Genomic DNA, 21,996 nt, shown 5'->3' with positions numbered 1-21,996 from the left:
TTATCGCCCAGCATACCGTGCTTCCACTGCAGCAAGGGATTCTGGGAAATGACATGCAAATGAGCACACAGTGCCACCTTTTGCTTCAAATCCATTTTGAAATGGACCCCTATAAGCTTATGCTTGCTGCACTGCACAGCTTTTCAGCACAGCCTGGGTTAAGATGCATAGCCAGTAAACCTACTCATAAGGCAGCTGTATCGACCTTTTGGGGCTCATCAGTGTGAGTGAGACTGGTTATACTGGCTTTGCAATTTGAAGCTTGGATAGGTATCCACCACACATTAGTTAAGTTATGGTGGGTAAATAAGTGACAAAAAACCCTCCACCGTAAAGCATATAGCAAATGGAAATATTATTGCGTGCTCATTTGCATGTCTTAGACAGGCAGCTTAGCACCCTTTTCTTCTTCTGGTCCTATGATTTTCATTCATCTCTAAATTTACTACACATCTGTAAGGAGCTTGACCTTATTTAGGATAGGGTATTTAAGAAGGAAACCACCTACTATCCGCAACCCCTGAAAAAGGAATAGCAAAACGCACAGTGACAATATCTGTAGCAAGGAAATGAGGGACCAGATACCACCGAGATCCAAGGCGGATGAGGCAAGGTCCGCTGACAACATGAAGCGGGCAGAGCCAACCAGTGACGGAGACGCTGTATCGAGAAAAAGTATTTTGGTGCCACCTCGTTACCATGTAAGGCAGATAAGGCCTCTTTGTTCATTTCTATGTGATGGCAACATCTCTTACAGTATTTATGTCATAAATTGGTTATACTATATGTTTTTTCTATATATTTCTCCTTTCCAATGCTTAATGTTTCAAAAGATAACTCCAGTAGAGGACATAAAAGAAAAGTCCTATCTTGTGATGATACTGGCCATTATCAAGACTATTGTGAGTGCACAAGAAAGTCTTTGTTTTCTTATCATTGTTTGTTGATCTACAACAACAGTGGTTTTCAACCTTCTTGTTGGTTATGGAACCCTATAATTATATAGTGAAATTCTGTGAAACCCCAACCCTCTCTAATAGCGCGTCTGAGATCAGATGCATTGTAAGGAACCCCAACCCTCTCTAATAGCGTGTCTGAGATCAGATGCATCATAAGGAACCCCAACCCTCTCTAATAGCGCGTCTGAGATCAGATGCATTGTAAGGAACCCCAACCCTCTCTAATAGCGCGTCTGACATCAGATGCATTGTAAGGAACCCCAACCCTCTCTAATAGTGCGTCTGAGATCAGATTCATTGTAAGGAACCCCAACCCTTTCTAATAGCGCGTCTGAGATCAGATGCATTGTAAGGAACCCCAACCCTCTCTAATAGCGCGTCTGAGATCAGATGCATTGTAAGGAACCGCAGCCCTCTCTAATAGCACGTCTGACATCAGATGCATTGTAAGGAACCCCAACCCTCTCTAATAGTGCATCTGAGATCAGATTCATTGTAAGGAACCCCAACCCTCTCTAATAGCGCGTCTGAGATCAGATGCATTGTAAGGAACCCCAACCCTCTCTAATAGCGTGTCTGAGATCAGATGCATCATAAGGAACCCCAACCCTCTCTAATAGCGCGTCTGAGATCAGATGCATTGTAAGGAACCCCAACCCTCTCTAATAGCGCGTCTGACATCAGATGCATTGTAAGGAACCCCAACCCTCTCTAATAGTGCGTCTGAGATCAGATTCATTGTAAGGAACCCCAACCCTTTCTAATAGCGCGTCTGAGATCAGATGCATTGTAAGGAACCCCAACCCTCTCTAATAGCGCGTCTGAGATCAGATGCATTGTAAGGAACCGCAGCCCTCTCTAATAGCACGTCTGACATCAGATGCATTGTAAGGAACCCCAACCCTCTCTAATAGTGCATCTGAGATCAGATTCATTGTAAGGAACCCCAACCCTCTCTAATAGCGCGTCTGAGATCAGATGCATTGTAAGGAACCCCAAACCTCTCTAATAGCGCGTCTGAGATCAGATGCAGTGTAAGGAACCCCAACCCTCTCTAATAGTGCATCTGAGATCAGATTCATTGTAAGGAACCCCAACCCTCTCTAATAGTGCATCTGAGATCAGATTCATTGTAAGGAACCCCAACCCTCTCTAATAGCGCGTCTGAGATCAGATGCATTGTAAGGAACCCCAACCCTCTCTAATAGTGCGTCTGAGATCAGATTCATTGTAAGGAACCCCAACCCTCTCTAATAGCGCGTCTGAGATCAGATGCATTGTAAGGAACCCCAACCCTCTCTAATAGCGCGTCTGAGATCAGATGCATTGTAAGGAACCGCAGCCCTCTCTAATAGCGCGTCTGAGATCAGATGCATTGAAAAGAACCCCAACCCTCTCTAATAGCGCGTCTGAGATCAGATGCATTGAAAAGAACCCCAACCCTCTCTAATAGTGCGTCTGAGATCAGATACATTGTAAGGAACCTCAACCCTCTCTAATAGCGCGTCTGAGATCAGATGCATTGTAAGGAACCCCAACCCGTTCTAATAGCGCGTCTGAGATCAGATGCATTGTAAATTCTTCTGTAGTTGGTACAATTTTCAAATGACATGAAAACTGGAAGGAACGAGTGCCCGCTGTTGAACAACACAATATTAGGTTCTTCCCTGTTATTTCCCCCTTTTTTGTCTCTCTCATCCTGTTTGTGACCAGTGGACACATGTATGAACTTTTAAAGAGACTGAGTCAGGAAAAAGGGGGTAGAAGGAAAGAAATATGAAGGATGGCTCAAAGACAATGAAAAATACATGTGGGGAAAAGAAGAGAAACACGAGAGGAAGGCAGAGAAGTAAAGACTAAAAATAAAGCATACAATAGCGAGCATGAAAGCAGGAGAGAGAAATCAAGGGAGAAGAAAAGGAAGAGAGAAGACAAAGACTGTTGTAAAAAAGGAGGGGGTGAGAAAAGGGGATATGAGAGAGCTTCCCACAGGGAGACAGCTTACCACATGCGGAAGTAGTTTTAAAGCTTCAAGAAAACTGGAAGCAGAGGTCAGCCCTGTCCAGAGTTGCAACATGCTTATTGTTGCAGCCACAGTCATGACAGAAGGCGGAACATTTCACTTTTACAAGGTCATAGTCCCTTCCCTGGGTAGGTGCCATGAGCTCTGCAATTACTTGCAGTTTATCCACTGTGATTTTTCTCGTGATAGGAGTTTGCAAGTGAATATTTCCATAAATACTATAGCAAAGGACCCCTTTGTGAACCCCCCCCCTCCCCCAACAAACTTTGCTAAAGGTACAATCCCACGCAGACAGCCAAAAAACATTTGTTCAAGAATGTAACAATCTTATTAGCGTCACTAAACAAATTTTTGCTGTGACCCCCCAAAAATGTGAAGTTACATAGTAGATGAGGTTGAAAAAAGACATAGGTCCATCAAGTTCAACCTATGCTAAATTTAAATTTAAAAGTTCTGGTTTCCCTGTAAATCGATTACAAATGACATTTCTACGGGGCCTCTCAATGGGGTAGTGTTTGTAAACCCCGTGAGAGCTGATGGCTACTTCCACCTTCGGGGCCACACACCTCCCGGCACTAGCAATCATTAAGTCACTTCCATTGATAGAGGGCCCTTCCGTTTAGATTGTGGTTATAGACAAATAAGCAAAATCCCATGAAATACAGGGTAGGGTATAAGTGCCCCCCACCCAGTGTCACCCTTTATGAGGTACGCTGTACATCAGGGGTGGGCAACTTCAATCCCCAAGGGCCATCAACATGTCGGGTTTTCAGAATATCCCGGCTGCAGCACAGATGGCTCTACCAGTTGCTCAGTCGAACACGATAGAACACTGAAAGGGTTAATCAAGTGTTTTCTTTATGCTTATCCTAGCCTGTCCTTATCAGAGTGCCTAGAAAGATAAGGAGAGAGGGATGAAGGGGTCTTTGCCTGTGCAAAATCTTGTTGAACACACAATGATTTCAGACAAAAGGCAGTCCCTCCCAAGTCATTGTCAGCTCACCATGATCGTAAGCCCGTTTTCAAATATTTCCAGGTTTGATTTGGGTAAAAAAAAGCATTAATCACCCGAATGTTAGCCCTTAAACATGTCACTGCTATAAGTTTACTTTGGTCCTAGGAGGGACTGACCCACTAATCATGTCACGGTGTCTAGTACACTTTGGTCCCAGGGGAGATGGTCTTCTTAAACATGTGACTGCCAGTAGTACGCTATGATCTTCGTAGGCAAAATAGCGCCTTAAACATATCACTGCCATTAGTACACTTTTGCCCAAGGAGGAACTGACCATATGTGTTTTAAAGTAGCATGGAATGTATCTTTCTGAAGGTATCTCTGTGTATTTTTTGTATCCCTGTTATATTCTGTGTTTTTAAGGCTTTTCCTCCATTCACTACTAAAGAGATGTTAGTCAAAGTTAATATGGGATTAATTGTTCTGTCTCCTGACAGTCCCATCTGCCCCTCCTGAAAATGTCACAGCGTTCAGGAACGGGAGCATAGCCACTGTGACGTGGGCACAACCGCGAGCATCTGTGAACGGCATACTTAAAGGGTACAAACTGGCCTATCGCACCAAGGACCTGCCAGAGGTAAAACTACACATTAGCTGGGGACTGGCACTGCCTGCCCTGCACCCGTTTCAAATATACATTTCATGGTGTAGGAGTGTGAGTGTGTGTATGGAGGTGAGGCTGGAGTGTGAGTGTGTGTATGGAGGTGAGGCTGGCTCTTCAGTAGCCCACACTATACCTGTGTTGTGTATACATTTCATGGTGAAGGTAATGTGTGAAGGGGAGGATGGCTCTGCTGCTGCCCGCGCTGTACATGTCATGGTGTAGCATTGTGCGTGTGTATGAGGGAGAGGCTGGCACTGTCGCTGCCTGTGCTGTGTATACATGTCATGATGTAGTAGTGTGTATGTTTAAGGTGAAGACTGGCACTGCCACTGCCCACCCTATAACTTTGCTGTGTGTACATCATGGTGTAGTAGTGTGTGAGGGGCAGGCTGTCACTGCCTAGGTTGTGTGTACATCATGGTGTAGTAGTGTTTGATGGGGAGGCTGGCACTGCCTAGGCTGTGTGTACATCATGGTGTAGTAGTGTTTGATGGGGAGGCTGGCACTGCTGCTGTCTGCGCTGTACCTGAGCAGGGTATAAACATCACTTTGGTAGGGAACTGTGAAAGAAAAGGCTGTGTGTGTGTGTGTGTGTGTGTGTGTGTATGTGTTATATACAGTATATATGTGTGTGTATATGTGTTATATACAGTATGTGTGTGTATATGTGTTATATACAGTATATGTCTGTCTGTGTGCGTGTGTGTATTTATATATCTATGCCCTGCAGGTTGTGGTGGATGCTGGTCTAACCAATGAAGTGATTCTGGAGATGGTGCTTCCTATAGAAAACCTGACCGTGCGGGTGGCACCTTACACTGTAGCAGGTGACGGCCCCTGGAGTGACCCTGTGACAGCATCTCTCAATAGTTACGGTACAGAAGCTCCCTCTTCCTTCACCTCTGGCTGGTCACCCCCTTTAGTCTCCTCTAGCCCTTCTCTGCTGCCTCATACTTACATGCAATGTCTCTGCTGCCTCATACTTACATGCAATGTCTCTGCTGCCTCATGCTTACATGCAATGTCTCTGCTGCCTCATGCTTACATGCAATGTCTCTGCTGCCTCATGCTTACATGCAATGTCTCTGCTGCCTCATACTTACATGCAATGTCTCTGCTGCCTCATACTTACATGCAATGTCTCTGCTGCCTCATACTTACATGCAATGTCTCTGCTGCCTCATACTTACATGCAATGTCTCTGCTGCCTCATGCTTACATGCAATGTCTCTGCTGCCTCATACTTACATGCAATGTCTCTGCTGCCTCATACTTACATGCAATGTCTCTGCTGCCTCATACTTACATGCAATGTCTCTGCTGCCTCATACTTACATGCAATGTCTCTGCTGCCTCATACTTACATGCAATGTCTCTGCTGCCTCATACTTACATGCAATGTCTCTGCTGCCTCATACTTACATGCAATGTCTCTGCTGCCTCATACTTTCATGCAATGTCTCTGCTGCCTCATACTTACATGCGATGTCTCTGCTGCCTCATACTTACATGCGATGTCTCTGCTGCCTCATACTTTCATGCAATGTCTCTGCTGCCTCATACTTACATGCAATGTCTCTGCTGCCTCATACTTACATGCAATGTCTCTGCTGCCTCATACTTACATGCAATGTCTCTGCTGCCTCATACTTACATGCAATGTCTCTGCTGCCTCATACTTTCATGCAATGTCTCTGCTGCCTCATACTTACATGCAATGTCTCTGCTGCCTCATACTTACATGCGATGTCTCTGCTGCCTCATACTTACATGCGATGTCTCTGCTGCCTCATACTTACATGCAATGTCTCTGCTGCCTCATACTTACATGCAATGTCTCTGCTGCCTCATACTTACATGCAATGTCTCTGCTGCCTCATACTTACATGTAATGTCTCTGCTGCCTCATACTTACATGCAATGTCTCTGCTGCCTCATACTTACATGCAATGTCTCTGCTGACTCATACTTACATGCAATGTCTCTGCTGCCTCATACTTACATGCAATGTCTCTGCTGCCTCATACTTACATGCAATGTCTCTGCTGCCTCATACTTACATGCAATGTCTCTGCTGCCTCATACTTTCATGCGATGTCTCTGCTGCCTCATACTTACATGCGATGTCTCTGCTGCCTCATACTTACATGCGATGTCTCTGCTGCCTCATACTTACATGCGATGTCTCTGCTGCCTCATACTTACATGCAATGTCTCTGCTGCCTCATACTTACATGCAATGTCTCTGCTGCCTCATACTTACATGCAATGTCTCTGCTGCCTCATACTTACATGCAATGTCTCTGCTGCCTCATACTTACATGCAATGTCTCTGCTGCCTCATACTTACATGCAATGTCTCTGCTGCCTCATACTTACATGCAATGTCTCTGCTGCCTCATACTTACATGCAATGTCTCTGCTGCCTCATACTTACATGCAATGTCTCTGCTGCCTCATACTTACATGCAATGTCTCTGCTGCCTCATACTTACATGCAATGTCTCTGCTGCCTCATACTTACATGCAATGTCTCTGCTGCCTCATACTTACATGCAATGTCTCTGCTGCCTCATACTTACATGCAATGTCTCTGCTGCCTCATACTTACATGCAATGTCTCTGCTGCCTCATACTTACATGCAATGTCTCTGCTGCCTCATACTTACATGCAATGTCTCTGCTGCCTCATACTTACATGCAATGTCTCTGCTGCCTCATACTTACATGCAATGTCTCTGCTGCCTCATACTTACATGCAATGTCTCTGCTGCCTCATACTTACATGCAATGTCTCTGCTGCCTCATACTTTCATGCAATGTCTCTGCTGCCTCATACTTACATGCAATGTCTCTGCTGCCTCATACTTACATGCAATGTCTCTGCTGCCTCATACTTACATGCAATGTCTCTGCTGCCTCATACTTTCATGCAATGTCTCTGCTGCCTCATACTTACATGCAATGTCTCTGCTGCCTCATACTTTCATGCAATGTCTCTGCTGCCTCATACTTACATGCAATGTCTCTGCTGCCTCATACTTACATGCAATGTCTCTGCTGCCTCATACTTACATGCAATGTCTCTGCTGCCTCATACTTTCATGCAATGTCTCTGCTGCCTCATACTTACATGCAATGTCTCTGCTGCCTCATACTTACATGCGATGTCTCTGCTGCCTCATACTTACATGCGATGTCTCTGCTGCCTCATACTTACATGCAATGTCTCTGCTGCCTCATACTTACATGCAATGTCTCTGCTGCCTCATACTTACATGCAATGTCTCTGCTGCCTCATACTTACATGTAATGTCTCTGCTGCCTCATACTTACATGCAATGTCTCTGCTGCCTCATACTTACATGCAATGTCTCTGCTGACTCATACTTACATGCAATGTCTCTGCTGCCTCATACTTACATGCAATGTCTCTGCTGCCTCATACTTACATGCAATGTCTCTGCTGCCTCATACTTACATGCAATGTCTCTGCTGCCTCATACTTACATGCAATGTCTCTGCTGCCTCATACTTACATGCAATGTCTCTGCTGCCTCATACTTACATGCAATGTCTCTGCTGCCTCATACTTACATGCAATGTCTCTGCTGCCTCATACTTACATGCAATGTCTCTGCTGCCTCATACTTACATGCAATGTCTCTGCTGCCTCATACTTTCATGCAATGTCTCTGCTGCCTCATACTTACATGCAATGTCTCTGCTGCCTCATACTTTCATGCAATGTCTCTGCTGCCTCATACTTACATGCAATGTCTCTGCTGCCTCATACTTACATGCAATGTCTCTGCTGCCTCATACTTACATGCGATGTCTCTGCTGCCTCATACTTACATGCGATGTCTCTGCTGCCTCATACTTTCATGCGATGTCTCTGCTGCCTCATACTTACATGCGATGTCTCTGCTGCCTCATACTTGCATGCGATGTCTCTGCTGCCTCATACTTACATGCGATGTCTCTGCTGCCTCATACTTACATGCAATGTCTCTGCTGCCTCATACTTACATGCAATGTCTCTGCTGCCTCATACTTACATGCAATGTCTCTGCTGCCTCATACTTACATGCAATGTCTCTGCTGCCTCATACTTACATGCAATGTCTCTGCTGCCTCATACTTACATGCAATGTCTCTGCTGCCTCATACTTACATGCAATGTCTCTGCTGCCTCATACTTACATGCAATGTCTCTGCTGCCTCATACTTTCATGCAATGTCTCTGCTGCCTCATACTTTCATGCGATGTCTCTGCTGCCTCATACTTACATGCGATGTCTCTGCTGCCTCATACTTACATGCGATGTCTCTGCTGCCTCATACTTACATGCAATGTCTCTGCTGCCTCATACTTACATGCAATGTCTCTGCTGCCTCATACTTACATGCAATGTCTCTGCTGCCTCATACTTACATGCAATGTCTCTGCTGCCTCATACTTACATGCAATGTCTCTGCTGCCTCATACTTACATGCAATGTCTCTGCTGCCTCATACTTACATGCGATGTCTCTGCTGCCTCATACTTACACGCAATGTCTCTGCTGCCTCATACTTACATGCAATGTCTCTGCTGCCTCATACTTACACGCAATGTCTCTGCTGCCTCATACTTACACGCAATGTCTCTGCTGCCTCATACTTACATGCAATGTCTCTGCTGCCTCATACTTACATGCAATGTCTCTGCTGCTCATACTTACATGCAATGTCTCTGCTGCCTCATACTTACATGCAATGTCTCTGCTGCCTCATACTTACATGCAATGTCTCTGCTGCCTCATACTTACATGCAATGTCTCTGCTGCCTCATACTTACATGCAATGTCTCTGCTGCCTCATACTTACATGCAATGTCTCTGCTGCTCATACTTACATGCAATGTCTCTGCTGCCTCATACTTACATGCAATGTCTCTGCTGCTCATACTTACATGCAATGTCTCTGCTGCTCATACTTACATGCAATGTCTCTGCTGCTCATACTTACATGCAATGTCTCTGCTGCCTCATACTTACATGCAATGTCTCTGCTGCCTCATACTTACATGCAATGTCTCTGCTGCCTCATACTTACATGCAATGTCTCTGCTGCCTCATACTTACATGCGATGTCTCTGCTGCCTCATACTTACATGCAATGTCTCTGCTGCCTCATACTTACATGCAATGTCTCTGCTGCCTCATACTTACATGCAATGTCTCTGCTTGCTTTTCAGACGGAAACATTCCCCTGCACCAGCAAGGTAAGTGAGAGTGCGTGCTGGGAACCAGGTGCTGCCACCGATCTGTGTCACTGTCACCTTCCTGTGGGAAAGAAAGACTTAGAATTCACGTCTGTCTGTGTCTCTGAGGGACAGGCCCCACTTCCCATAGCTCCCTTGCATCTGTACCACTGTGTCTACTTAAACTGGGAGGGACAGATTAGTCTACATGCACCACAGATCCCTGCTGTCTGTGTTAGGCTGCGGCCCCAGTGCACACGCTGCGCGCACGACGCGGTGCCTGGCGGCGCTCGTTCTCTGCATCAGTGCGATCTGATTGACTCCAGGCTACGACAGGGACGCATGGCAGGGGTGCGGCCATGATGTCACATGGCTGGTTCGCCCTCATTGGCTAAGCAGCTGCCGTGACGTGGCCAGTGCTCGGCTGCCGCACCAAAAGACAAAAATCTGGTCTTTTGGCCAAGGCGGTCGCGCATCGCGCTTTGTGAGCGCGCGCACACATAACGACTGGGGCCTGCCCCATAGAGGGCTGTACTTTATGTGCGGCATGCACGCCATCGCGCACGCAGCCGTGGCCCCCGGGGATGAAGCCGTACCCTGCAGTAGGAGGAATCCCCCCTGTGTCTGTATAACTATATAATGCAGTGTCCCCTCTCCACAGCTGTAAGAGAGAACTCTGCTCCCGTCTTCTCCTGGCACTGGTGGTACGTTGTCATGGCGGTAGCTGTGGCATTTTCCTGTGCCATTTTTGTTGCTATTTTTCTGGCGCGTCTGCGAAAGAAGGAGACGCGCTATGGGTAAGTGCTGGAGGGTATCATGTTACTGCATTTAAATTGGATTTTTAATGCAGTGGCTTTCCAGAGTTGGGTAGCTGCAAAAAAACGATGTCGCAGGGTCACTTCTAGGGCAATAAGGCACTTATAAGAGGGGGTACTGCCTTGCAATATTATAGAGTCACTTTCAGGGCAGTAAAACACCCAGGGGTTGGGTTACCGTATAAAGAGAAACAAGGCTGATGCAAGTGTTATGTGTGATTTCAGGGAGGCATTTGAGCCCACAATGGAGCAAGGGGAGCTGGTCGTACGTTACAGAGTGAGGAAATCCTACAGCCGCAGAACCACAGAGGCTACGTGTAAGTAATCTTTATATACATATACATATATATATATATACAGTATATATATAGTGTTGCAGAAGGAGGGAGGGGGGTAGGGTGAGAAGTGCAGGAAATCAGGGACATTTAAATACCGGTATATCAACCCCATTCAGTGCCAGAGGTGTCAACGACGTGTTAGGGGGATGTCCTCTGTGTCCTTTCTACTGTTTCTCACTGACTGACCTTTTTAGCGCACCCCCCACTCCCTTTCTATCTCTGTACACAAATCAGGGACGTCTCCCTGAAATGAGTTGAGGATCAAGAGGGGTAGCCAGTAAGCAGTAATATGATGGACAGAACGAAAAGAGAACGGGGAGGTGGAGGACCCCGCAGGGCCTCTCTCATTACTCTATCCACTTGGCTGCGGTTCAGGAAAATGTAGCTCATTTTATATGTTCTGTGATGGAGACAACAGGGAACAAAACAGTTACGTAGCTGAAGCGGGACCCTCAGTCTGACGTCTCCTTTCAATACATGTCCCTGTCCTTTCACTTCGTCCACATTACCAGCTGCCTGCAGTGTGATCAGAAAGGAGTTTTGGTTCTGGTTTTTGCCATAACTCGATTGTGTGGTTTTGGATTTTTTTAGTAAATTATGGGAAAAAAACTAAAACTAAGCAGGAAAATAGCAAAATAAAATGTAAACATTGCCTATAATAAGTATAAATAATAAAACAATTAGAAAACAAAAACAATATATAACTTAAAAACGACATGATTAATAAAAGAGCAAGAAATATGGCCTGTTTTGGTTTGAAATATTTGGGAGGTTTTGGTTCTACAATATCTTAAGGGTTTGGGTTTTGGAATGTAAGATTCTGCTCGGTTCTGATTTCACGCCCTACTTTTTGCCCATGCCTAGTTTGAAAAACTTGTCTAATGCAAGACGGGTCATCAATAAGGTGCATAGTGGAAGCATTTTCCATAAAAAGAGGAATGCTAGAACAATAGGTCCTGCTCTGAAATGGGAGGGTGGGAGTTTTGGGGCAGAAGTACGGAAGTGTTTATTCATTGTGAAGCTCAGACCCCATTTGATCCCCTTGTTTCTATCCCAAGCAGTTATATTGTATTAACCTCCATTGCTTTTGCTGGGAGATTGGTCTGTGTATCACACTACCCTTCCTAACGTCTCCCTGAGCCTCCCACCAGCCAACTTCAGAGCAGGACCTCTAGTTCTACCATTCTTCTTTTCTACAGGAAATTCTTGTAGCGCCTGCAACTTACTGAAACGTTGTTGTTTGTGAAAGTTTCTCCCACATTCGCCTCTGTTCTTTCTCTCTTATATTCCCTCACTTCTCTCTCTCTTATATACCCTCACTTCTCTCTCTCTTATATCCCCTCACTTCTTTCTCTCTTATATTCCCTCAGTTCTTTCTCTCTTATATCCCCTCACTTCTTTCTCTCTTATATTCCCTCAGTTCTTTCTCTCTTATATTCCCTCACTTCTTTCTCTCTTATATTCCCTCACTTCTTTCTCTCTTATATTCCCTCACTTCTTTCTCTCTTATATTCCCTCACTTACTTTCTCTCTTATATTCCCTCACTTCTTTCTCTCTTATATTCCCTCACTTACTTTCTCTCTTATACCCCCTCACTTCTATCTCTCTTATATCCCCTCACTTCTATCTCTCTTATATTCCCTCACTTCTTTCTCTCTTATATCCCCTCACTTCTATCTCTCTTATATTCCCTCACTTCTTTCTCTCTTATATTCCCTCACTTCTTTCTCTCTTACAGTATATCCCCTCACTTCTTTCTCTCTTATATCCCCTCACTGCTTTCTCTCATATCCCCTCACTGCTTTCTCTCTTATATCCCCTCACTTCTTTCTCTCTTATATCCCCTCACTTCTTTCTCTTTTACAGTATATCCCCTCACTTCTTTCTCTTTTATATTCCCTCACTTCTTTCTCTCTTATATTCCCTCACTTCTTTCTCTCTTATATTCCCTCACTTCTTTCTCTCTTATATTCCCTCACTTACTTTCTCTCTTATATTCCCTCACTTCTTTCTCTCTTATATTCCCTCACTTACTTTCTCTCTTATACCCCCTCACTTCTATCTCTCTTATATCCCCTCACTTATATCTCTCTTATATTCCCTCACTTCTTTCTCTCTTATATCCCCTCACTTCTATCTCTCTTATATTCCCTCACTTCTTTCTCTCTTATATTCCCTCACTTCTTTCTCTCTTACAGTATATCCCCTCACTTCTTTCTCTCTTATAACCCCTCACTGCTTTCTCTCATATCCCCTCACTGCTTTCTCTCTTATATCCCCTCACTTCTTTCTCTCTTATATCCCCTCACTTCTTTCTCTTTTACAGTATATCCCCTCACTTCTTTCTCTTTTATATTCCCTCACTTCTTTCTCTCTTACATTCCATCACTTCTTTCTCTCTTATATTCCCTCACTTCTTTCTCTCTTATATTCCCTCACTTCTTTCTCTCTTATATTCCCTCACTTCTTTCTCTTATATCCCCTGACTTCTTTCTCTCTTATATCCCCTCACTTCTTTCTCTCTTATATTCCCTCACGGCTTTCTCTCTTATATCCCCTCACTTCTTTCTCTCTTACAGTATATCCCCTCACTTCTTTCTGTTTTATATCCCCTCACTTCTTTCTCTCTTATATCCCCTCACTTCTTTCTCTTTTACAGTATATCCCCTCACTTCTTTCTCTTTTATATTCCCTCACTTCTTTCTCTCTTACATTCCATCACTTCTTTCTCTCTTACTGTATATTCCCTCACTTCTTTCTCTCTTATATTCCCTCACTTCTTTCTCTCTTATATTCCCTCACTTCTTTCTCTTATATCCCCTGACTTCTTTCTCTCTTATATCCCCTCACTTCTTTCTCTCTTATATTCCCTCACGGCTTTCTCTCTTATATCCCCTCACTTCTTTCTCTCTTACAGTATATCCCCTCACTTCTTTCTGTTTTATATCCCCTCACTTCTTTCTCTTTTATATTCCCTCACTTCTTTCTCTCTTACATTCCATCACTTCTTTCTCTCTTATATTCCCTCACTTCTATCTCTCTTATATTCCCTCACTTCTTTCTCTCTTATATCCCCTCACTTCTATCTCTCTTATATTCCCTCACTTCTTTCTCTCTTATATTCCCTCACTTCTTTCTCTCTTACAGTATATCCCCTCACTTCTTTCTCTCTTATATCCCCTCACTGCTTTCTCTCATATCCCCTCACTGCTTTCTCTCTTATATCCCCTCACTTCTTTCTCTCTTATATCCCCTCACTTCTTTCTCTTTTACAGTATATCCCCTCACTTCTTTCTCTTTTATATTCCCTCACTTCTTTCTCTCTTATATTCCCTCACTTCTTTCTCTCTTATATTCCCTCACTTCTTTCTCTCTTATATTCCCTCACTTACTTTCTCTCTTATATTCCCTCACTTCTTTCTCTTTTATATTCCCTCACTTACTTTCTCTCTTATACCCCCTCACTTCTATCTCTCTTATATCCCCTCACTTCTATCTCTCTTATATTCCCTCACTTCTTTCTCTCTTATATCCCCTCACTTCTATCTCTCTTATATTCCCTCACTTCTTTCTCTCTTATATTCCCTCACTTCTTTCTCTCTTACAGTATATCCCCTCACTTCTTTCTCTCTTATAACCCCTCACTGCTTTCTCTCATATCCCCTCACTGCTTTCTCTCTTATATCCCCTCACTTCTTTCTCTCTTATATCCCCTCACTTCTTTCTCTTTTACAGTATATCCCCTCACTTCTTTCTCTTTTATATTCCCTCACTTCTTTCTCTCTTACATTCCATCACTTCTTTCTCTCTTATATTCCCTCACTTCTTTCTCTCTTATATTCCCTCACTTCTTTCTCTCTTATATTCCCTCACTTCTTTCTCTTATATCCCCTGACTTCTTTCTCTCTTATATCCCCTGACTTCTTTCTCTCTTATATTCCCTCACGGCTTTCTCTCTTATATCCCCTCACTTCTTTCTCTCTTACAGTATATCCCCTCACTTCTTTCTGTTTTATATCCCCTCACTTCTTTCTCTCTTATATCCCCTCACTTCTTTCTGTTTTACAGTATATCCCCTCACTTCTTTCTCTTTTATATTCCCTCACTTCTTTCTCTCTTACATTCCATCACTTCTTTCTCTCTTACTGTATATTCCCTCACTTCTTTCTCTCTTATATTCCCTCACTTCTTTCTCTCTTATATTCCCTCACTTCTTTCTCTTATATCCCCTGACTTCTTTCTCTCTTATATCCCCTCACTTCTTTCTCTCTTATATTCCCTCACGGCTTTCTCTCTTATATCCCCTCACTTCTTTCTCTCTTACAGTATATCCCCTCACTTCTTTCTGTTTTATATCCCCTCACTTCTTTCTCTTTTATATTCCCTCACTTCTTTCTCTCTTACATTCCATCACTTCTTTCTCTCTTATATTCCCTCACTTCTTTCTCTCTTATATTCCCTCACTTCTTTCTCTCTTATATTCCCTCACTTCTTTCTCTCTTACATCCCCTCACTTCTTTCTCTTTTATATCCCCTCACTTCTTTCTCTCTTATATCCCCTCACTTCTCTTTCCTTTATATCCCCTCACTTCTCTCTCTCTCTCTTATATTCCCTCACTTCTTTCTCTCTTACATCCCCTCACTTCTTTCTCTCTTACATCCCCTCACTTCTTTCTCTTTTATATCCCCTCACTTCTTTCTCTCTTATATCCCCTCACTTTTCTCTCTCTTATATCCCCTCACTTCTATCTCTCTTATATCCCCTCACTTCTTTCTCTCTTATATCCCCTCACTTCTTTCTCTCTTATATCCCCTCACTTCTATCTCTCTTATATCCCCTCACTTCTTTCTCTCTTAAATCCCCTCACTTCTTTCTCTCTTATATCCCCTCACTTCTCTCTCTCTTATATCCCCTCACTTCTATCTCTCTTATATCCCCTCACTTCTTTCTCTCTTAAATCCCCTCACTTCCATCTCTCTTATATCCCCTCACTACTTTCTCTCTTACATCCCCTCACTTCTTTCTCTTTTATATCCCCTCACTTCTCTCTCTCTCTCTCTCTTATATCCCCTCACTTCTCTCTCTCTTATATCCCCTCACTTCTCCCTCTCTTATATCCCCTCACTTCTTTCTCTCTTATATCCCCTCACTTCTTTCTCTCTTATATCCCCTCACTTCTTTCTCTCTTATATCCCCTCACTTCCATCTCTCTTATATCCCCTCACTACTTTCTCTCTTGTATCCCCTCACTTCTCCCTCTCTTATATCCCCTCACTTCTTTCTCTCTTATATTCCCTCACTTCTCTCTCTCTCTCTCTCTTATATCCCCTCACTTCTCTCTCTCTTATATCCCCTCACTTCTCTCTTTTATATCCCCTCACTTCTTTCTCTCTTATATCCCCTCACTTCTTTCTCTCTTATATCCCCTCACTTCTTTCTCTCTTATATCCCCTCACTTCTATCTCTCTTATTTCCCCTCACTTCTCTCTCTCTCTCTCTCTCTCTCTTATATCCTCTCACTTCTATCTCTCTTATATCCCCTCACTTCTTTCTCTCTTATATTCCCTCACTTCTTTCTCTCTTATATCCCCACACTTCTTTCTCTCTCATATCTCCTCACTTCTTTCTCTCTCATATCACTCTCTCCATCCATTCTCTCCCAAACCCTTATCCCACCTGTTTTTCTCTCATATCTATCTCCCCTTTCTCTCGTCCCCATCCCTCCTTTCTCACATCCCCCTCTCACTTATCTCTTTATCATACTCATTCTTCTTCCTTTCTCTAATATAATCTGTTCCTTACTTTATTCCTCCATCCCAAAATCACTGCCAATAAGAAAGCCCTGATGAGATGGATGTAGGGTGCATGATGTAGGGTGCATGATGTAAGATACATGAATTTACTCTTTCCCTCTACTGTTCCTCAGTAAACAGACTGGGCATCAGCGATGACTTGAAGGAGAAGCTACGAGATGTCATGGTGGATAGGCACAAGCTGGCGCTTGGCAAGACCCTGGGGGAAGGTGGGTGCCCAGATAAATAGGATGGCACAGAAAATGACTATGCTATTGGAAATGTGTGTGACATTGAAAGACTTGGGGCTAACTGATGCTGTAGGAAGAAATCTCTCTCAGCTTCAATTTAGGGACTTATTCTAAATGCGACAAAGCAGCCATTTGGGCCATTTTCAGATGAAAATCCCTACTGACTTCAGTAGGGACTTGCATTCGGGAACAGCCATCTCTGTGTGTACAATTAATAGCACAAAGCTCACTTACAGATTATGATATATAGAGAGACTGCATAAGGAAGACTGCTCTAAATTAATGACCCTGCCGTGTAGTGAGTTTCCCTGCCTTGACCCAGCCTTGTACTGAGTGACCCAGCCTTGTACTGAGTGACCCAGCCTTGTACTGAGTGACCCAGCCTTGTACTGCGTGACCCAGCCTAGTACTGCGTGACCCAGCCTTGTACTGAGTGACCCAGCCTTGTACTGAGTGACCCAGCCTTGTACTGAGTGACCCAGCCTTGTACTGCGTGACCCAGCCTTGTACTGCGTGCCCCTGCCTTGAACTGAGTGCCTCTGCCGTGAACTGAGTGCCCCTGCCTTGACCTCAGTGCCCCTGCCTTGACCTCAGTGCCCCTGCCATGAAGTGAGTGCCCCTGCCTTGAAGTGAGTGCCCCTGCCTTGAAGTGAGTGCCCCTGCCTTGAAGTGAGTGCCCCTGCCTTGAAGTGAGTGCCCCTGCCTTGAAGTGAGTGCCCCTGCCTTGAAGTGTGTGCCCCTGCCTTGAAGTGTGTGCCCCTGCCTTGAAGTGAGTGCCCCTGCCTTGAACGGAGTGCCCCTGCCTTGAACGGAGTGCCCCTGCCTTGAACGGAGTGCCCCTGCCTTGACTTCAGTGCTCCTGCCTTGACTTCAGTGCCCCTGCCTTGACTTCAGTGCCCCTGCCTTGAACTGAGTGCCCTTGCCTTGACTTCAGTGCCCCTGCCTTGTACTGAGTGCCCCTGCCTTGTACTGAGTGCCCCTGCCTTGTACTGAATGACTGCCTTTTAATGAGAGAGATCACAGGAAACTGTCTACTAATGAGGTAGGCTGGCCTAAAGTGAATAAGACTAACTCCTAATAAATGATAACCTCTTTATGAGTGAGCCTGCCTTCCAGTGTGAGTGGAACTGCCCTTCAATAACTGACACTTCATTCCAATGAGTATGACGCTCCTAATGATTGAGACAGTGCTGCAGTGAGCTAGACCTGGCATGTTTGCCCATGTACGGGAATGCTGACACAATACTCAGTAACATGAACCCTGCAGATCTCACTTCCGTTTGCTGTCTGGAAAAGCCATCGGAAAACAGCCCTTGGTGGAATGGTTTCCTTTCATTCTCTCCTGGGATGCTGGTATCAAGCCAAAAATCCATCATTTATTCCTGAAGGGGCAGCCACACAGTCTTGTTAACCGTTACAGCACAGGGCATACTGCTCTGTGCTGTTTCCCATGGAGGAAATAGCAGCCATTTACTTTTAGCCCTTAAAATGTAAAGATTACAAGTTGTTATCTCATGGAAAGCAAGGTTAAGGTCACTGCATACAGCACGAATAATTAAAAGGGCACGGTGACAAAATATAATGTTAAATAATAGAGTATTAGGTATTTAGGCTTAACAGGAAAATTACATTTTTTTTTTCACTGAATCTGTTTTACATATAATTACCTTAACTGCTGTAAAGTTAAGTAACTTGTTATAACCTATTTATCTGAGGAAGGAAATTCTACTTGAAATAATTGTCACAGAAATGCTGAGTAGCCGAGGGTTAGATTTACAAATGATAACCAAAAACAAAGGATTTCTTTGAAATAGTGAGGGGGGAGAATGTGGCTCATGCTGAAGGGGCTGGATGAGTGTTGGTCTTCTGGAATCCTTTTGCTCGTTATAAGTTTGGTGGGGGAGTGTGCCCTGTGCCCTGGGATAAACGGTGAGGAGCACAGGCCGGCATGTGATGGGATTTTTTTTATTTTCTAGGTGAATTTGGCTCTGTCATGGAGGGTCAGTTGAATCAAGATGACTACATCCTCAAGGTTGCTGTAAAAACCATGAAGAGTGAGTTTTATCAATGCTCCCTTCTGTCTGTCCCTGAGTTACATTGCAGTGGGAATGGTCCCTTCCGTTTGTGTCACTGTCACCTTGTCTTTGGAGGGACAGTCTTTGTCCTATAGTTCCCTTCTGTCTGTAACTGTATCATTATGCGGTGGGAGAGACAAGGTTTGTTCTGTATCCCTCCTGTTGTGTGTCACTGATTTCACCTCTTGCTTTCCTCCCCTCCCAGTCGCTATCTGCACCCGCACTGAGATGGAAGACTTCTTGAGCGAGGCCGTGTGCATGAAAGAGTTTGACCATCTCAACGTCATGCGCTTGATCGGTAAGGGGGAACCTCTTTCAATGTCCAAACACTGTTTGGCTTAAATCTTAATCATGTTTTGTAATTTCTAGTCCCGAAAACCTTTAATGGGGTTGTGTCACGGGAGACCAGGCAATTTGCACATTTTCTACCAGGATCATATGATTGAGCAAAACAAGCAGGTAAAATAAATTGTAATTTATTCCAGGAAAAGACATACACACAGTGGATCACAATATGCAATAGAAAACACACTTACTGGGGATCTGGGCTAATGAACTAAACTTTCCTAGTCCAAATGGCTACAAAATGAAGTCTGTACGAGCCCTTTTCAGTGGCCGGGAGGTACTCACAAATGTCCTGGAACTCAATTCGGCATACAGTTCCAGCCGCGACCCCTACTGTACGTTCCGTTTTCAGAACATGGCCTCTGAAAAGGGGCCTTGAAATCTCTGAAGCCGGCTCGCGTCTCAGAGCATCTTGAATTTGCCGCTGGTGGTTTGGTGCTTAGAATCTGAGGTCCTGAATGGCTGCTTGGTTTTTTATAGGTTTTGGAGTCCCATTCACAAAACACTACAGCCAATCAGCGTGTGGGAATTTCTCTGCCAGCCTATCACCGATTTGCCGGTACTCTGAAGACGGGCGGGCACAGATTTCAGTTCTGCTAAGGGGCATGCGTCAACGTGGCACCTCTGCCTCTTAGCATATTGAACCCTCAGCTGTGCCAGGCTCCTCAAAGTCTGAGGCAGGGCAAATGATGGCCGGATAGCCCTTTGTTATACCAAGACATGGGTACTCGAGTGTAACTCCAGTACCCCGTCTGTTCTAGAACCTTAACATCTTTGAGGCTTTCAAGTCCAGGATCTGAGCAGACAGAGTGGCACCAAGCCTGGTGGCCAGCTGGTCTCTCGGAACCCGGGACTTGGAAATCCCACAGTTCATACACAGGTTACAAGCATACAGTATATACCTATTAAATGCAATCCTTTAATAAAATATACCTTTACACTGTATCTGGTGCTAAAAATGGCTAAGTCCCCCTTTCTGGTGTCAGGGATAGAATGAGATATACCCTCTACTCTTATCCCTGCCACACTGTAGAAACCTGACTTTACATTTGGCACACAAATAAAACCCTCACAGCTTTATCACATAGCTGGAGCACACCCTAAACCCCTATACCCGGGTCAGGGTGACTTGGGCATGAACTGGGCATCCCCTCTTATACTAGGGACCCCGGTACTGTTCTGGGGATACCTTGATTCCCCTATGCCCTTTTTACCTTTCTGGTCTGGATTGAAGCAGGGACTCCTGGTGGTGAGTCGCAAGAACATTCCCAGGGTAGGATTTTGACCGGAGCACCGGGCTTCAATGTATCCGAGAATCACACCTGATTCTCGGGCACATCTGGGGTATCCCGTAACTCGGGGACCCCGCTACATAGCCACAATCTGAAAAGACTTTCTCCGTAAAACCTACCCTGAAACCCCTAGCCAAGCAATCTCTGCTTGCTAGCACTCCTGGAAAGGCAAAAACACAAAAACTCTTTATTGTCGCATAATTTACACACAGTCACAGTAATGCATGTGCAACAGCCAGGTCCAAGAGCTGGCACTCTAGGACCCCAAAACACGGATCAGGGGTAACCAAGTGGGTTTAAACTTTATTATTGAGCCTGGTTACCCCCTCACGTCACAGTTAGGCAGAAAAATACCTAGACAGAATACATTTCCATCTCTGCATCCATGGGGACAGATATAGAACTGGCCACTTCAGTTTACTGAGTCAGTGTAACAATCCCATATGAGACCTTAATTGGGACAACATTGACAAGCTCAAATGTGGATCTGAAATCGTGACCCAGTGCACTGAAATGTTACCCCTTTGTTAACAGAGGTGTCTGGAACACATTGTTGAAGGGTTATCGATGTGTTGTGCCTTCTATTTTTGAGCGATATAGGTATCCAGGCAGATCTCGTCTGACAGTCGTTTGAGGTGCAGTATAGTGGTTAAAGTGTTGAATGCACAAGTTTGCAGGCTCTATTCTAGCCCCACCCATTTATTGCTAAGTCTGCATGATCTTAAATTAGGCCTTTTTGGGTCAAATTTACTAAAAGCTCTGCAATAAGACACTCTCGCAGTAGAAGACACCTCACACACTGTTAACTTGAATAGGCCACAAGGTATCGAACAGCACAACTTACCTCCCTGGTCAAATGCTATAGTGTTACACCCCACTAGACAAAGTGGGCAGCTGTGCTGTTATTGGGGTAATCCTGCAGTGCTGAAAGCTCTGTGTTTTATGTCCCAGGCCATCTCTGGCAGCAGAGTGGTTAAACTGCATTGAGAAATAGTTGAGTGTCATGGGATTGAAAGGACCACAACCCATTATGGATGTCTGCACAAGATTGTGAAACGCTCTCTATATAAAATCCCCAAAATGACCAGATCCTCCCTTGTTTGTATGAGTTGTAGGTTTACCCAGAGAGATTGATGTATGTGTATTCGAAATCTGCACTCGCTTACGCCAATCGGTGTCCTGTCCCCTCTCGCCCTCTTGAGGTGGAACCTATGAACAACATCTACTTCATTATAAC

At 44.5% G+C, this 21,996-nt stretch overlaps 1 protein-coding gene across 2 annotated transcripts in view; it reads left to right on the top strand.

The window, feature by feature from the left end:
• Positions 1 to 21,996, top strand: part of LOC142498662 (tyrosine-protein kinase receptor UFO-like) — an 84,851-nt gene that overhangs the window by 45,860 nt on the left and 16,995 nt on the right. Inside the window, exons 9-16 of one of the 2 annotated variants that reach the window (XM_075606915.1) lie at positions 4,435 to 4,574; positions 5,332 to 5,476; positions 9,844 to 9,870; positions 10,511 to 10,553; positions 10,890 to 10,981; positions 16,931 to 17,026; positions 19,024 to 19,101; positions 19,328 to 19,420. In XM_075606915.1, the coding sequence (XP_075463030.1) occupies positions 4,435 to 4,574; positions 5,332 to 5,476; positions 9,844 to 9,870; positions 10,511 to 10,553; positions 10,890 to 10,981; positions 16,931 to 17,026; positions 19,024 to 19,101; positions 19,328 to 19,420 (714 nt within the window). Of the gene's footprint in view, positions 1 to 4,434; positions 4,575 to 5,331; positions 5,477 to 9,843; positions 9,871 to 10,510; positions 10,647 to 10,889; positions 10,982 to 16,930; positions 17,027 to 19,023; positions 19,102 to 19,327; positions 19,421 to 21,996 lie in introns of both variants that reach the window. The other variant, XM_075606914.1, reaches the window with a different exon arrangement.

The sequence above is a fragment of the Ascaphus truei genome, chromosome 7 (genome assembly GCF_040206685.1).
Source record: "Ascaphus truei isolate aAscTru1 chromosome 7, aAscTru1.hap1, whole genome shotgun sequence".
Taxonomy (NCBI): Eukaryota; Metazoa; Chordata; class Amphibia; order Anura; family Ascaphidae; genus Ascaphus; species Ascaphus truei.
This window is presented reverse-complemented; position numbering and strand designations above follow the sequence as displayed.